This window comes from Camelina sativa, chromosome 2, assembly GCF_000633955.1.
Source record: "Camelina sativa cultivar DH55 chromosome 2, Cs, whole genome shotgun sequence".
Lineage (NCBI taxonomy): Eukaryota > Viridiplantae > Streptophyta > Magnoliopsida > Brassicales > Brassicaceae > Camelina > Camelina sativa.
The window spans coordinates 17,155,654-17,172,207 of NC_025686.1; the positions used below are offsets into that span (position 1 = coordinate 17,155,654).

The 16,554-nt window shown below is 40.1% G+C and overlaps 2 protein-coding genes across 3 annotated transcripts; both read left to right on the top strand.

The window, feature by feature from the left end:
* On the top strand, nt 630-2,451 carry LOC104727527. 2 transcript variants are annotated; one of them, XR_002035070.1, is made up of 5 exons: nt 630-711; nt 867-1,235; nt 1,323-1,928; nt 2,025-2,069; nt 2,163-2,451. XR_002035070.1 is itself a non-coding variant. In XM_019235698.1 (4 exons), exons 2-4 carry the CDS (start codon nt 1,662-1,664, stop codon nt 2,244-2,246), a joined length of 396 nt encoding a protein of 131 aa, XP_019091243.1. In that variant the 5' UTR covers nt 736-1,235; nt 1,323-1,661; the 3' UTR covers nt 2,247-2,451. The 2 variants fall into 2 exon arrangements, 1 of the variants encoding a protein (XP_019091243.1); XM_019235698.1 differs by lacking the exon at nt 630-711 and having other exon boundaries at nt 736-1,235.
* LOC104753332 lies at nt 12,549-16,288 on the top strand. The gene is made up of 4 exons (XM_010475601.1): nt 12,549-13,001; nt 13,087-13,525; nt 13,609-14,477; nt 14,726-16,288. Exons 1-4 carry the CDS (start codon nt 12,549-12,551, stop codon nt 16,286-16,288), a joined length of 3,324 nt encoding a protein of 1,107 aa, XP_010473903.1.

Sequence of the window (16,554 nt, forward strand, 5' to 3'; positions counted from 1 at the left end):
ATGATGGTTCGTACTCGTAGAGTAAGTGATAAAACGAGATATACTTCACGAGGAGAAGGAGAAGGAGAAAGAGAAGAAAAAGAAGTGTATATATACACTTATTCTTGGAGTTGTAATGAGAATTATTGTAGCACAGTTGGTATTGAACTTAGTTCGATTATTTGTAGGTCACGGGTTCGAGTATTAGAATAGGGCATTTTTTAATCGTTTTGTCCTTCCACGTGGCATCCTAGTCAGCTACACTAACAGTTTAACTAACGGCATCTTTAAATTTGTGGGTTTTGGCCATATTTATATAGTTTATGTAGGAAATTCAAATTATTAGTTAGTTCATATAGTTATAGGCACACTTGAAAGTTCTATGTATGAATGCGATAAAGTAACTAAGTTTGGGGGGGAATTGGCCGTTTTCCCGAGTAAAAGGTATTTCGTTGCTCTTATGAAACGGGAAGTTTTTGCGGGCCAAAGGATGGCTAAAAGTTTTGAACGTCGATTAGATTCAGCGGTCAAAAAATCGTTGTTTTTGCCGCAACCGCAGCCGCGACTATGAAACGCAACATTGAGGAGACTATGAAACGCACCGCAGGGATTTGTCAACCAATAAAGCCCGGTAATCATAGGCCCGTTTATGTAATGATCCGCTAGTAAAATAACCTAACCAAGAAAAAAACAATCATCCTCCCTCTCGGCTCCGCCGCTATCAGCTCTCAGGTAATTTTTTCTATTTATCTTATCTGGATTTTGCGACTCTTAATCAATCAGATCTTGATTTTTTTTTAAAAGATTTTGATTACTTTCTCAAATCAGATCTGTTAGCGACATTATTATTTCTCAGATAAGATCTGAATATTTCTAAATCTGAACAGATCTCCGGTATGGATGTTGGGCGTATGAATAAGTTGCGGGCTCTACTGGGCAACGAGGTATTTAACTGGTATGAAAAGAATGCGGAACTGCTTTGTGCCATCAGAGATCAAGGCTTTTATGGCCTCATTTGCTGGGCCAAATGACTGCTAGACTAAGGCAGCTGGGCCGTTTAAAGGCTAATCAAGAACTATCGATTCAAGACTTTGTGGATCACACGCCAAAAGTGTGCTCTAGGAGATGGTGATTCCTTGAGTCTTGAAGATTTGTCTGGTGTTGAATATGCATGCCTGAAGAGAGGGATTGTGCTTGAGACAGTTGCTCCATCAAATTTTCCGATCAAACAAAGTCGTTCCCGCTATCATTATGAGGTAAATTCTATTCCCAGTTTGTATGAAAAATTTGTAACATCTTTCAAAGTTGTTGTCATTAATTTTACCCTATTCGTATTCTTTTAGAAAGGTGTTGAAATCGTGAAAATGAAAATGGATAGTATGAGACTTTACGATAGAGATCAAGTAGAAAAGGACGGCCGAATCGATTTCGATGCTACCCTAATCAAAACTGCTGTACGGATCCTTCTAACCCCAGATTACTACATCTCTGGAGGCAAAACCATTTACAATCCATCTAGAGAAGAAATCATGCTTGCTAAACGGGGGCGGAAGGAGTATGGTCATGTGATTTTGGTCAAGAAACGAATTTGCCAGTTCTAGAGGCACAAGACTGTTACGGAACGGAATTTGGTAGGGGTGGTCTCATACGTGTAGCGATAACAGACGTCGTTCAGCAGTTTTATGTCTTTAATGAAGAAGAGGACGAGGAGGAGGAAGAAGAGGAGGAGCAGGAAAAAGAAGAGGAGGACGAAAAAGAAGACGAGGAAAAAGAAAACGAGGAGCAGGAAAAAGAACAGGAGGAGGAAAAAGAAGAGCGACAGGAAGGACGAGGAAGAGGAAGGGCCCCTTCCGAAGGGGAGATATTGGCAGCAACCCATGGTTCCACATTGCAGTGGTTATGTGTTGAAACTGGAAATGTCTTGGACACAGCTGAGAAAGCACACGAAGGTGATAGGCTATCTAATTTCTTCGATCAAAATCCTTATACTTGAAAATTCAAGCAAGTGATACTAAAATGTTAAACACTGTCGGTTGTATGTGTAGGGGATATCACATGCATATCTTGGGCACCCAAGGCTATCACAGTTGGTATGTCTCTGTCTGTATGTATGTTTGTATATTGTCCGTACAGAGTACAGTTGGGTTGTGGTCTGAATATTTGGTGGTGTTGTGTTGGTTCAGGAGAGAAAGGCCATGGTATTAGCGACATCAGGCGATGACAAAAAAGTGAAGCTGTGGGAAGCACCAAAGTCGCAATCTTTGTAAAGTTGCATACACATAGTCCCTTAATCACATGAGGAATAGTTAAACGGCGTATAAAACTTGCGAGAAAACTCTTAAAAAGGTTTTTGTCTGGAGTCCTCAAGTGTCTTTCAACTTTTGAATTTTGTTATATTTCCAATCATCTATTCAAAAGAAGAAAAAAACGAGTAGGAGTGGCTTTGTAATTTGAGAACAGAGTTTTCATCTTTTTTCATAATGAGCAATTTAAAAAAAACACACAACATCAAGAAATGTGATGGAGATCAAGAGGAGGTTCCCCCACAGAGAGGATACTAGAAATGGATTTGAATGAATCATGCGACAAACCGAGCGTGAAAAATTGATGTTTTTGGTAGTGGACTCTAATGAACGAAACTGGGCCAGAAGAAACTGTTTAAATATATATAGATTAAACCACCTAAATTATGGTTGTCAAATTATAGTATACTCATCAAATTATAAAAAATAATAGAATTAAAAATATATTTTAAATACATTGTAAATAAAAATACAACTATAAAGGAAATTATATGAATAAAAATTTTAATTTTAATTATTAACCAGCGGGGTCAAACAGTAGATATAGTAGGACTGGGCACGGGACGGGTACCCTTGAATTTTCTCATACTTTTTACCCGATCCGACCCTAACGGGTAATAAAAAAAATTACTCGTACTCAACCCTTAAATAACGGGTACCCAGAAAAACGGATACCCGAAAAAAATAGTTGACCCTTTAAATACCCGACCCTTTACCCTTACCCGGAAAAATGAATATCCAATAAAAAAATTGTCAATAATCGCAATAATAATTTCATATTCCAAAATCCGAAAAAGGAAAAATTCATAAATATATGCAACATATAGGTCCAAAAATTAGAAAATTACAAACTTAAGTATTTCAAACTCGGCAATTGGGCATTCAGTTGGACTAAGTTGAACTTAGGCTTTAACTTTAACTCTATAATATATTTATAAATTAATAATAAATAATAATAATACAAAATATTAAAGGGTTTTTATGGGTCGGGTAACAAAACGGGTAAAGGGACGAGTAACGGGACGGGTATTGAAAACTAAACTAATATCCTATACTTGTTCCTTACTCACGGGTAATATAATTATAATACCCTTTACTCGACCCTAAAGTTGCGGGTACCTTTTTCGAGACGGGTACGAGCCAAGTAACGGGTCGAATATGGGTCACGGGTATTAGTGCCTAAGATATACACAATAAGAATTATACAATATATTAGACTTTTAAAATTATAAAATTTACAAAATATAAAATATAGTAGTTACATATATAGATACAATAATAATTAAATTATTTTATGCATCCCTAAACAAAAATATAGGTCCGCGGTGTAGCGCGAGTGAATATTTAGTTAATATTATAAAGTATAGCATAAAAAAAGAATCAAATAACAAAAGAGGTTCAAAGAAAACTTCTCTATAGGTTCAATTATGTCAAACTTTTCTTTCAAAAACGTCCCATAAATCCACTGCTATTACATTTCTTATAAATTCAAATACTCTTAAACATTGACCTAAGGCAAAAAAAACAGGTACTTAAACCTTTGGTTACCTACAAGCTCTAGGTCAGCAATTGTACCAGGATTTGCTTTCTTTATCTTGTAGATATACTTGGGGAGTTGCTCATAATCACTTTCATGAGAACCTCTTAATAACTCACGAGATTGCTCTAAAGCATCCCAAAGTTGGTGATAAGTTAGCGTTAAACCATAATTTTATAAGTAATGGTTTCTCCAAGTCACTTGGTTTCAGTCCATGGCTAATACCACCAAAAAGATTCAATATGAGTTGGCTTATAATTTTTGGTGCAATTGATCCTAATGAAAAAATTATAATCCAGAAATACTCTGTTGTTTCATTTTTTGTTGTTACTCGCTCCCTCCAAGAGCACCCATTATTTTTGCATACAATAACAAATTTTTTAGTATCCGACTTAGATACTTTCCAGCCAAACTTATATTTTACTAGAAAGCATCCATAACCTTTGTTGTAATTCATACTTGCTATATATTGAATTTTCTTGAAAACCGGTTAGATTTTTTATACTTGTAGAATCAAGGAATGTAATTTTGTTTTATGGGCTTAGTTACTTGCTAATCAAGGCCTGACGGTTATGTCCGAAAATTATAAGGTTAAAAGATAAATACGAATCGTACCTTAAGAAAAAACACGAATCGTACCTTGTTCAATCCTAAATCCCTAGATCTACAAAAATCCTTGTTAGCAGTCGTTCTTGTGAAATCAACCATGGACGAATCCGCCATCAAAGTAAGTAATCTTCTTCTCTTTATGGATCTCCCTATTTGCTTACGCTCCTCTGATTCTCTCTCTCTCTCTCTCTGATTCTCTCTCTATTAGGTCTTCATATTTGAGGTAGTGGAGAGAACGTCTGATTAGTTTTTTTTTTTTTTTTTTTGGTGTACATTAGAGTCAGGAATCGCTGGAATTGAACGGTGAAAAACGGTAAATTTCATTCATTTGATTTTATTATTCTTTTTTTTTGTTTTTTTGGGAACCATGAGAGATGTTGTCATGTTAGCTGATAATAATATTATCTCCTGCAATCAAATTCTATTGTAGCCTGAGCACGATTTCCGTAGAGGGATATGAAACTATGTTTCATCATCAGTTTCGTCTCAGTCTCGCGTTGACAAAGCATTTCGCTAAATGCGGAAAGATCGCGCGTATGTTTCTTCCCAGAGACAGAAAGGGTATCCTCAGGAGTCCTGCCTTGATTTATTTTTGGGGAGAAGGTGCGAGAGACAAGGCATTGAAACTTAGTGGACGTGACCTGTAACCCAGCCGTTAAGCCTGTAACCCAGCCGGAAGAACCTGCGGAGTTAAGGAACTACCCCTTGGATCGAGAATTACGCAAGTAAGTTGATTAATATTTATTTTAATCTCCTGCAATGCTTTTAGTATCTGTTCTTGTGATCATGCATGCTATTTATAATATTCTCTTCTTGTTAATTAGGCTGATTGTTAAGGTAGATGGTTTACCTTCTTCGGTGCGTGATATTGATTTCAAGATCGGGTTGTATGAACATTTCTCTTCATGTGGAGAGGTCACCAATGTTAATGTTATTCCCACAGTTAATTTGGTCGACGGATTCCCACAAGGTTGTTTTTCCCTTCTTACTTCTAATCCCCCAAATTGGTGAATATTTTTCCCAGCTCTCCCTCTCCCTCCCTGTCTCAAGTTATTAAATTCTAACTAAAGAATCGAATTTTCCAGAGATGCTTGGATTTCAATTATGGAAAAAGGATGTGTAGAGAAGGCGCTGGAACTAAGTGGACGTAACGCACAAGGATGGAATATAATAGTTGAGCATGTTGTCCCGCCAAGTGTCCTTAAAAGAAGGCGTACCGGCTGTGAACATCCATGTACGTAAATTTTGCTCTTTCTTCTTGGTTTTTTTCTTTTTTTTTTTTTTTAATTTATAATTTTGTTTCCAGCAACTCTTGCATAATTATAACCTCTCTCATTAATTCGTTGTTTATACTTTACATTAGCTATTGTACTTGCGAAGATGGAGAAGGCTAAGATGGAGAAGGCTGAGAAGATGGAGAAGGCTAAGAAGATGGAGAAGGCTAAGATGGAGAAGATGGAGAAGGCTAAGATGGAAAAGATGGAGAAGGGGAAGAAAAAGAAGAATACTGCGGAGTAGAAAGCTCTCTCCTTAATTAGGACAAGACAAAAGCTCTTTGGTTTTTCTTTAGTTTGTGTGATACAATGCAACCTTTCGTGTTTTTTCTTTTTCTTTCTTTTTTTTTTTAACTTCGGATTTTCTCTTGTTTTTGTCAGCATGTTTAAAAAAGTTAAGCTCGATAATAATCATCGTATGCCAGTGTGATGTCTTTTTCTTGATGTTAAAAAAATGTAAGCTTAATATATAACCATTATCTGCTTTCGTTATTATTATTACGGTATTACCCATGAGTAATTGATTAGTTAGACAAAAGCATTTTCAAAGTCTTATCGAAGGTACTAGTGGTATGAGTCATGTACTCTTGTGCACGGGCGCGGGCAATCCATCCTCGTGCTTCTATCAAGAAATAAAACTAAGGACAAAGTTCAAATCAGGGAATGAAACAACATACAGACAATAGAGATAGGAAAACTACAGGTGCCTGATATTGAAGCCATAAAGCTCTCCAAGCACTAAATTTTGCAATTAGTCATACAACGGCTATGAGAATGTAATGGTGGCAGATGGAACTTTCCAACCCATCAATCATGTTGGTTCTACTACGCTCACAACTCAACAGGTAATATCTCTCTTTATGATATTCTTTGTCTGTCCAACCATGGAGAAATCTCTGTTATTAGTCTTCAAGTTGTGTGATGACTATCCATGTGGGGTTTTCTTTGATGCTAATTGTATATATGTTATTGATTTACCAACTCAGAGGGTTGTCACAAAAAGACCACGTCGTGGAGGGTTTTATGTGTTGAAGAATGTAGAATTTGCAGCGTTTTACTCAAAACACGAGGTTGTAGCCAGTGATATGGTGTGGCACCAACGTTTGGGACATGCGAACTTTCAGATTCTTTAACTTCTACAATTCAACAAGGAAATTACAGTTAATAAGAGCAGCACTACTTCTGTTTGTGAAGCTTGCCAAGTGGGAAAGAGCACGAAGCTTCCTTTTTATTCTTCTAGTTCTTCAATCAAGGAACCAATTGATCGATTACACCGTGATCTATAGAGTCGATCACCGGTTGTATCTGTTCAAGGTTTCAAATATTATGCAGTTATTTTGGATGAATTTTCTCAATACTCATGGATATTTTCTCTTGTTTTTGTTTTCTTGTCCATCAACACCGGAGCAAAACGGAATGGCTGTGCAGAAACATAGACATCTCACTAAGCTTGCTTGTCTATGTTATTTGAAAGTAAAACTCCATTAAAGTTTTGGTTAGAAGCCTTCTATTTGGCCAACTTCATCAGTAACTTGCTTCCATCTCCATCTCTTAATCAGCAAAGTCAACATGAACTCTTGCTTAAGAACAAACCTGATTACTCTTTTCTCCGTATCTTTGGCTCTGCATGTTATCCATGTATGTGCTCCCTTACTCAACATAAGTTTGAACCAAAATCACTCTAGTGTGTCTTTCATGGTTATCACGCACATTATAAAATGCTACAAGTATCTTTATCCTCCTACCAGACGTGTCTATATCACCGTCATGTGATTTTTGATGAAACTTGATTTCCCTTCACATACAGATACATGGGATTGGTGACACAACACAAGATTGGAACCCTTGGTGCTTAGAAAGCTTCTGATGCCTCTAACCTGATTCCTATCTTGCCTACCCTTTCCTCCCACATCACCAATTCTCATCAAGATTCCCAGTGGCTTGAATATGTTTTGGAATATCCTCAAGGTACTCCTTGTTATGCTGATACGTTTACAAGTGATGAGCCGAGTACTTCTGCTTCACCATCGACATATCATTCAACTGTAACCAATAAAGTACTTGGTTCTCCAGATCAAGCCTCGGTCCAATCTATCCATCAGATGACAACACGGTCTAAAGCTAGTATTCGCAGACCAAACCCACATTATGCCCTTGTTGCTAGTAAAACGATTCCCTCTCTTCCCAAAACTATTGCAAAGGCGTTGAATCACCCTAGCAGGAGGCAGGATATGTTACATGAGCTCAACTCAATATATGAGAATCATACTTGGGACTTGATCCCTCCAACATCCGAGATAAATGTATTGGGTTGTCGATGGGTTTTTACTATGAAACTAAATGCTGATGGCACTGTCAACACGTTGAAAGCTCGTCCTGTGGCCAAAGGCTTCAATCAAGAGGCTGGTCTGGATTTTACTAAAACCTATAGTCTTGTTATATGGTCCAGCCTCCAGGATTTGAAGATCTTAGCAAACCAATTCATGTTTGTTCGTTAAGAAAGGCTCTTTACGGTTTAAAACAGGCTCCATGGGCGTGGTTCGACAAAAGATGGAGGTGGCAAAGACCGGGCATTGTTTTAGCGATCGCTAAAGCAACGTCATCACCACTATATACGTAACTATTGCCGTATACCTTCAATGTTCTCAGATTGGGACAAGACTGACCTACACCTTTCAAAAGCTCTTCTTCGATAAGCCGGAAAGAAAACTCAACTTCTTCAAGCAATGGGAGTTTTCGACTGCGGTCGTTATTCCAAGGAAGTCGACAACTCTATGGGTGTGAATGGTTGCAGCGGTTGGGGCGGAAAAATCCATATGCGGATTAGATCGCTTTTTATTTACCATTCACTATACGTAGTCCGCAGTGGTGCGGTCCACAGAAAACAGAAACAAAACCCCAGTGGTCCAACTGCGGACCGCTTTTCCTTACAAATAGAGCTGGACCGCAGCGGTCCATTGTCCACACTTAAAACATAGCGGTCTGATCCGCAGATAGATTTGTCTGTCCTGACCGCAGTTACCATTCCTGACCGCAGTTACCATTCAGACCCTAAGGCGTCTCAGATTACTTGATCTACAAATACTTACAATACAGAGTTATAACATGATTTGATCATGAGAACAACAAATTAAAATGCAAAAATTTTATTCATAGAATCTTTCCAATTATATTTATCAAACTAGACAGAACTAAGAATTATTCATGAGTTACTCGCAGAACCTATACCACCAAATAAACCTTATTGAACACTGCGAAATAGAATGCATTAAAAATGCTGAACCGTTCAACAAATTTTTGACCTCTTAAACTTGCAAAGCAAGTAATAGTAATTAAATGTTTCAAGTGATGAGAAGAAACAGTTATAAATGTATATAATCTTGATAATTTTGGCTATAATCCTCACAATTTAGGGGCAAATCATATCACTTAAACTATTAATGAAAAACTAGAAGATATATTTAATCAAGTCAAGGTCAATTAATCAAAATAATTTCAGGAAGAAATTTGCATAAAACACTAGAAACCTGTTGGCGGTGTAAGTGAGAGAATCGCTCCCTATTACAAAGTTGATCTCCAGCATGCCGCCATGCCCTGACGCACACACAGCTATCCAAACAATGGTTTAGACTTTAGAGTATCCAATTTTTAGAAGCATATTATTTTAGACAAATAATTTTTGGCTTTTTATGTTAAAAAAAAAATTATAAGATATTTTATTATGATTAAATTTTATTGGACCTTTTGTTTTACATATGTTTGTGGCTTTAAGTTAATCAAATATTTCTTATGTTAAAAAATATATATATTGCGTGTAGTTGATAAATTTATTAGTGAAGTTTTGATTTCGAACAAAATATTAAACGATTACAAAAAATTAAAATATATATAATTTTACTATTACTGTTTTTTTCTACAAAGTGTATATGTTATTTGGTATATGTTTTGTGTTTTGGTTGTTAACATTTAATTACTTTGGACCGGCCCGAAAAAAACCACAAGTAAAGTTAGTTTCAGAGTTTCAGGCCTCTACGAAAAATACTATATTGATTAATATTAACTTTCCAATTTTATCGAGAAAATAAATTAAACCTTTCCTATTCCAACTTCAACCCAAATTCAAATAGGTAAACATTCTTAAAACCCTGGCTAAAACCCTAATGACGATAGCAGGGGCGATTGCGGCGCCGTCTTCCCCAGTCTCTTAGATTTGGTGGTAGCGAGCCTTTTCCTCGGTTTTTCGAGTGTTTTTTTGGTTTTTGCCTTCTTTTCGTTTGGGTTTTCTTGATTTTGAACGGTGTCCGGGTGCAGCTACTAGTTTCTTTAAAGGTTACTGCTTTTTGTCATTGAGTAAGGCTTTGGGTTTGTGAGGCATGGATCGTGCGAGAGAATTGAGGCAGCAAGGGGATCGGTGCGGGGTCGAACAGTATCGGAGAAGCGAAGGAGGCTTGTCTGGGGCAGGGGGAAGCAGATCGGAGTCTCAAAGTCGAAGACGAGGAGTGTCATCAAGCCATTACCGGGGTGAATCATCGAGTGCTTTGTCAATGAAGCGAACTACGGAGGATACAATCATTCGGATTCCAAGGTTCGACAATTTGGATCTGGTGGAGAAATTCCAAAAGTCTCTGGTGGGGAGGATGTTCCATTCAGAAGGTCGTAGTATTGATGCTCTGATAACTTTTATGCCAAGGGCAAGAATATGGGATATTGAAGGAAGGGTCCATGTTTTAAACCTGGGGAATGGGAGACTTCAGTTTGATTTTGATGAGATGGCGGATTTGGAAAAAGTTCTAGAAAGGAGACCTTGCCATTTTAATCAATGGAGTTTCTCGTTGGAGAGATGGGAGGCTAATGTAAGGGAAGATTTCCCAAATACTATGCTTTTTTGGGTGAAAGTATCAGGTGTCCCCCCGTACTATAGGAAGGATGCAGCTTACCAAAGCATTGGTGAGGCTCTAGGTGCGGTAGTTTCTGTGGATGCGGCTGGAGAGAAAGTGCAAGTCTCGCTGAATGGTGACCTGCCCCTTCAATTCGAAAGGCGGGTAGCTTTTGACAATGGTGATGAGGTTAAAGTTAAGTTAAGCTATGAGGGATTGTACCGCTACTGTTTCACGTGTAAGAAATTCTCTCATGAGGAACATACTTGTCCAGAGCTGACTGATGCAGAAAGAGAAAGGAACAGGAAGATGCGCGCAGATGCTTTGGCGGAAACGACAAAATACAAACGCTCTGGGGAACCTAAGGTTAGAGGGGCTTTGGCCAGTCGGGGGAGTCGAGATGATTCCGTTAGCAGTTTCCCACGACATGATGGAAGGAGGGAGAGAGACCTTCGAGAAGACCTTCAGTTTAGAAGAGACCATCGTAGTAAACAGGTTTGGAACAGATTAGAGGAGCCAACCCTTAATTATGGTACCTGTTATCGGGAGCGCTTTCATCCTTATGGAGGAGACAGTTTTCGTTCGCGGGGCTATCTGAAAGAGGATATTCATTTCTCAAACTCCTATGCCCGGCGAAGACATGAGATTAGGAGTCCCCTGAGGGAGAAAGCTACGAGAGCTGACTCTAGACGACGATGTAAAGATCCGGTCGAAGCCTCAGATTCACAAAGAACAGTTTCAGACCTTCCAACTGATGCGTATAGGTCGCTTCGCTATAGAAAGGAATATCGAGATAGTCGTCATGAGAAAGTGTATAAGAAGTCTGATGGTTTTGTCCCTAACAAAGAAGGGTATGTATCACGAAAGGAGTATGTCCCAAAAAAAGTTGATTCTCATGTTAAGGAAAATGTTCTAGTGGTCAATGCTGAGAAAACTGCTGAACCAGAAGAAACGAGACTTCCCCCTCCCCCACCAATTCCGAAGTTTGTGGCTCCTTCTGCCCCTTTGGGTAAGGATTGTCCTAGAACGGTGCCTGCGAATGGGGAGGATATTGTTATACAGCAGCCGGTAATCTCTGAGAGGCTAGACGAGGAAAACTTGGGGTTTGAAATGTATGCGGAAATGGTGGACAATGATGATCTTCTTGAGGAAGAGGAAATGGAAGTGGATGAATATCTACAAGCTGAGGGTTTATTGATTGATAGTGTGTTAGTGGAACAAACGCCAGAAGTGGGAGCTGAGAGATCTGAGGCGATAAGTCTTTTGGACCCTGCGATGCCAGCTTCCAGCTCTCGAAAATTGACCAAGAAACAAGGTAAGAATCCGCCTGTGAAAAAGAAAGATAAAGATCATCTTCCCTCCTCAACGACTAGGGAGGTCCCTGCAAGAGGCTTGGAAAAAGATCTTCCACCAGGCTCACGAAGAGCGGTAAGAAGTCCAGAGATTGTTGGCATGGCTTCTAGAAAGACCAATGCCCTGAGGGGTCGTTCCTCTCCCAAAAAAAGGTCCGTTTCGAGACGACCAAAAACTGTTGCTGTCCCTCGTAGTGAGGTGTTTCCTTCTGCGCTACGCAAGAAGTCTTCTGCTAAACCAGGTTCTGTGGGGTCCCAGAAACCACCCAGTACTGATAAATGACGACAATCTCTTGGAACTGTCAAGGAGCAGCTGCTTACTTGACAATCGAGCACCTGTGGGAGCTCCGCCGTAGTTTTTTTCCTGATTTCTTTTTTCTTTCAGAAACAAAATAGTTTTTCTTTTATGCAAGACATTCAATTTCATTTTGGTTATGATAGTTTATTTACCGTTGAGCCTTCGGGCAGAAGCGGGGGTTTAGCTTTGTACTATATGAATTCTTCAGCAGTTACTATTATTTTCTCTAATGATCGGATGATAGATATTGAGGCTTCTATTGAGGGACATACCGTGTTTATGACCTTCATCTATGGTGATCCGGTTGTTGCTTACCGCGATGTGGTGTGGGAACGGTTGGTTCATGATCGGAGATTTTAATGAGATTACCGGAAACCATGAAAAGAAGGGAGGACGACGTCGCTTGGAGAACTCTTTCATCCCGTTTCGTACCATGCTTGCGGACTGTGGAATGCTGGAATTCCCTTTCAAAGGGAATCATTTCTCATGGGTAGGAAGACGAAGCAATGGTAAAGTTCAATGTTGCCTTGATCGAGCTGTTGGTAATGAAGAATGGCATAATCTCTTTTCCCACACGAATGTGGAGTACCTAAAACTATGGGGATCAGATCATCGGCCGGTTTTGGCCAGAATCAAGTCTCGAGATAGACGGATTCAGAGGAGTTTTAAATTTGACATACGTTGTTTGGGAAAGCCAGGGTTTAAGGACGCAGTGGCGGAAGGATGGGGTGGAAAAGAGAGTTTGGATGATGGAAATGTGTTTGAAAAGATTGTAGCATGCCGCAAATCCATCTCTTCATGGAAAAAAAAATAACTTGTCCAATTCGGAAAAAGACATAGAATTATTGAAATCCAAGCTCGATGAAGCTCAATGCAGTGATAGTGCTACCTCTGACGAAGAACTTGCTTTGAAATGGCGTTTATGCGGAGCTTTAAGAGATGAGGAGATCTACTGGAAACAAAAAAGTAGAGCTACTTGGATGCGGGAAGGAGACCGCAACACAAAGTATTTCCATGCCACTACCAAGCAAAGAAGAGCTCGTAATCGGATTATTAGCATCAAAGACGAGAATGGGCTGTTAGTGGAAACTGAAGATGGCATTGAGGAGGTTGCAACACGGTATTTTCAGACCCTCTTCACAGCCTCGACCACCAGTGGTTCGGAAGATGCTCTCCGTTATGTGGATAGCCGTGTCTCCCCAGAAACTAATGCCGTTTTGTCTCGCGACTTCTCTGACTCTGAAATTAAAAAGGCGGTTTTTAGCATTAACCCTGATAAAGCACCGGGCTCGGATGGTATGACCAGTCTCTTTTTCAAAAGTTTTGGGGTGTCATAGGGAAGGATATCATCAAAATGGTGCGTACTTTTGGGGAAACAGGGATACTAGACCCGAGGATTAACCAGACGAACATATGTCTGATCCCGAAAAATGAGAGACCAAGAGCGATGTCAGAATTCTGTCCAATCAGCTTATGCAATGTTAGCTACAAGATTATCTCAAAAGTCCTCTGCAACCACTTAAAAGGAGCCCTCCCGAACCTGATATCGGAGACACAATCAGCCTTTGTGGCTAGGCGTTTAATTACGGACAACATTCTGCTTGCACAAGAGAATTTCCATGCTCTCCGAACAAACCCAATATGCAAAGCAAAGTTCGTGGCGATCAAAACGGATATGAGCAAGGCCTACGACAGGGTGGAATGGTTGTTCCTTGAAGCTCTGATGGATAAGCTGGGATTCTGTGAGAAATGGAGAAGGTGGATTATGAGTTGTATCTCGTCGGTCTCTTATAAGGTCCTGCTAAATGGAGAAGCAAAATGGTCTATCACCCCATCTAGGGGGCTTCGTCAAGGAGATCCTTTGTCCCCTTTTCTGTTTATTATCCTCACTGAAGCCCTAATCTCCCAGCTCAAGGGAGCTGAAGAGGAAGGAAGAATTACAGGGCTTAAGATTGCACAAGGCAGCCCTCCTATCTCCCACTTACTCTTTGCAGACGATAGTTTATTTTTCTGTAAAGCTGATATCCCGCAATGTGCGGAGCTCCTGCGAATCATCAATATATATGATTTGGCTTCAGGCCAACAACTAAATGCAGAGAAATCAGCGATCTTGTTTGGGAGCAAAGTGGACAACAGCTTAAAAGTTGACATCAAGCGAGCGATTGGCATCGCAAAGGAGGGCGGAATGGGCATGTATTTGGGTCTCCCTGAAAAAATTTGCGGGTCCAAACAACAAGTGTTTTCATATGTACACGAGCGCCTAAATAATCGAGTAAATGCTTGGTCGGCCAAGTTCCTGTCCAAGGGGGGAGAGAGGTTCTTATCAAATCAGTTGCACAAGCCCTCCCAACATATGTAATGTCTTGTTTCCTCCTCCCAAAAAAAATCATCGACAAACTGCGAGGTGCAATTGCAAAGTTCTGGTGGAGCACCAAAGGGAACAATCGTGGTTTACACTGGCTCGCATGGGAAAAGATTAGTGTTCCTCTTTCGCAGGGGGGTTTAGGCTTCTGGGACTTAAAAGATTTCAATATTGCATTGTTAGCAAAGCAGCTCTGGAGACTTTTGCGGTATCCTGACTCTCTTCTTGCCCGGGTCCTCAAAGGTAGATATTTCAGATACTCAAATCCGTTGGAGGTAAAAACAGCAAGTTCCCCGTCTTTCGGGTGGAAAAGTATGATGGCTGCAAAGTCTCTATTAAATGATGGGCTCAGGAAGAACATTAAATCTGGCTTTAATACCAAAGTATGGAGCGATAATTGGATCCCAACAATCCCGGCACGTCCGGTGGTGAGTCGAGACCCGGTCCAGGACCCCCATTTGTATGTTAATCACTTGATTGATTTCAATACAAAATGTTGGAGAGTAGAAAAGTTAGAGGAACTTATTGATCATATGGACATCCCTCTTATCTTAGGACTAAATCCAAGTCGCACTTTCCAGTTAGATGACTATGTCTGGGTACACTCTAAATCAGGCCAATACACGGTCAAATCGGGTTACCTGTTGGCCACATTGCAGAATAATGACAAAGAAATGGTGTTGGAGCCTAGTACCACCAAGTTAAAAAGCTACGCATGGAAGCTGCAAACCTCAAGGAAGATTCAACATTTTATTTGGCAAGCCGTGTCAGGGTGTGTCTCCACATGTAGCCGCTTAGTGGATCGTCATTGCGGGACAGATCGGACTTGCGCACGGTGTGGTGCAGCTGAAGAAACCATAAACCATGTTTTGTTCAAATGTCCCCCCGCCTTGCAAGCTTGGGCTCTCTCGGGTGTACCATCTAATCCGGGAATTTTCCCGTGTGACTCACTCTTTGCTAATTTTGACTTTCTTTTCTGGCGAATTCAAGATTTGGGACTGGATGCATCTACGCTACAAATGATCCCATGGTTAGTATGGTACATATGGAAGGCGAGAAATGAGAAAGTATTCAATAATCGGGACATTGGGCCGCAAGAGTCCATCAGTATCGCAAATGCGGAAGCACAAAGGTGGAAGCTTGCACAGCTGTTAGACGAAGAGGAGGAGGCAGACGAGGTGTACCCTTCCCAATCTTTTTCAGCAGTACAAAGTGCGCATCGAGTATCGGTAACTTGTCAAGTGGACGGTTCGTGGGCTCCGAGGGATTCATTTTCAGGTATAGGTTTCTATCTTGAAGGGTCTTCGCAACCTCTTGTAGGTCTTAAGAGTTTACCACGCTTGTTATCGCCGCTGCATGCGGAATTGGAGGCTCTTACATGGGCTATGGAGAATGCTCTAGAGAAAGGTTTTATGGAAGTTCATTTTGAGACAGACTGTAGCGAGCTCGCTTCCGTCCTCGATGTTACGAACGATTGGCCGGCAATGGCCTCGGAATTGGACGTTTTCACGACACTTCGTGCTAGATTTTCTTATTTTTCTCTTGGTTGTATTCCTCGCTTAAATAATGTCCGAGCAGACCGACTTGCAAAAGCGGCCAGAGCTCGTGGTGTTCTTATTTCCCATGTAAGTTTTCAGGTCCCGGAATGGATAGCTCATAGGCTAGCCTATTTGAACCAGCTTAATAAAATGTGGTGACTGTGATGTCAAAAAAAAAAAAAAAAAAAAACATTCTTAAAACCCTATGAACGCCTCCACTAAAAAAAAAAGCATTAATCACGAAAGCTTCAACTTCTTCATCAATCTTCTCCTTTGTTGCTTTCGCTTCTTCCTTTTAGTCCCGTCGCTCTCGATCTATACCAAATATGACACATCCCCAAAGAAGTACGTACCCTAAAAGCCGTTTTATTTATACTTGTTTCTCTGTTCGACCTAACATATAGGGTTGCGTTTATTCGAAATTC

What these genes read in the sequence shown, in the direction of transcription:
- LOC104753332 (XM_010475601.1), top strand. Translation starts at nt 12,549, where the DNA reads ATGTGGTGTGGGAACGGTTGGTTCATGATCGGAGATTTTAATGAGATT. An exon ending in GAAATGTGTTTGAAAAGATT is followed by an intron (nt 13,002 to 13,086) that starts GTAGCATGCCGC and finishes TTGAAATCCAAG; the next exon opens with CTCGATGAAGCTCAATGCAG. An exon ending in AACAACAAGTGTTTTCATAT is followed by an intron (nt 14,478 to 14,725) that starts GTACACGAGCGC and finishes CCTCTTTCGCAG; the next exon opens with GGGGGTTTAGGCTTCTGGGA.
- LOC104727527 (XM_019235698.1), top strand. Translation starts at nt 1,662, where the DNA reads ATGTCTTTAATGAAGAAGAGGACGAGGAGGAGGAAGAAGAGGAGGAGC. An exon ending in AGCTGAGAAAGCACACGAAG is followed by an intron (nt 1,929 to 2,024) that starts GTGATAGGCTAT and finishes TTGTATGTGTAG; the next exon opens with GGGATATCACATGCATATCT. An exon ending in ACCCAAGGCTATCACAGTTG is followed by an intron (nt 2,070 to 2,162) that starts GTATGTCTCTGT and finishes GTGTTGGTTCAG; the next exon opens with GAGAGAAAGGCCATGGTATT.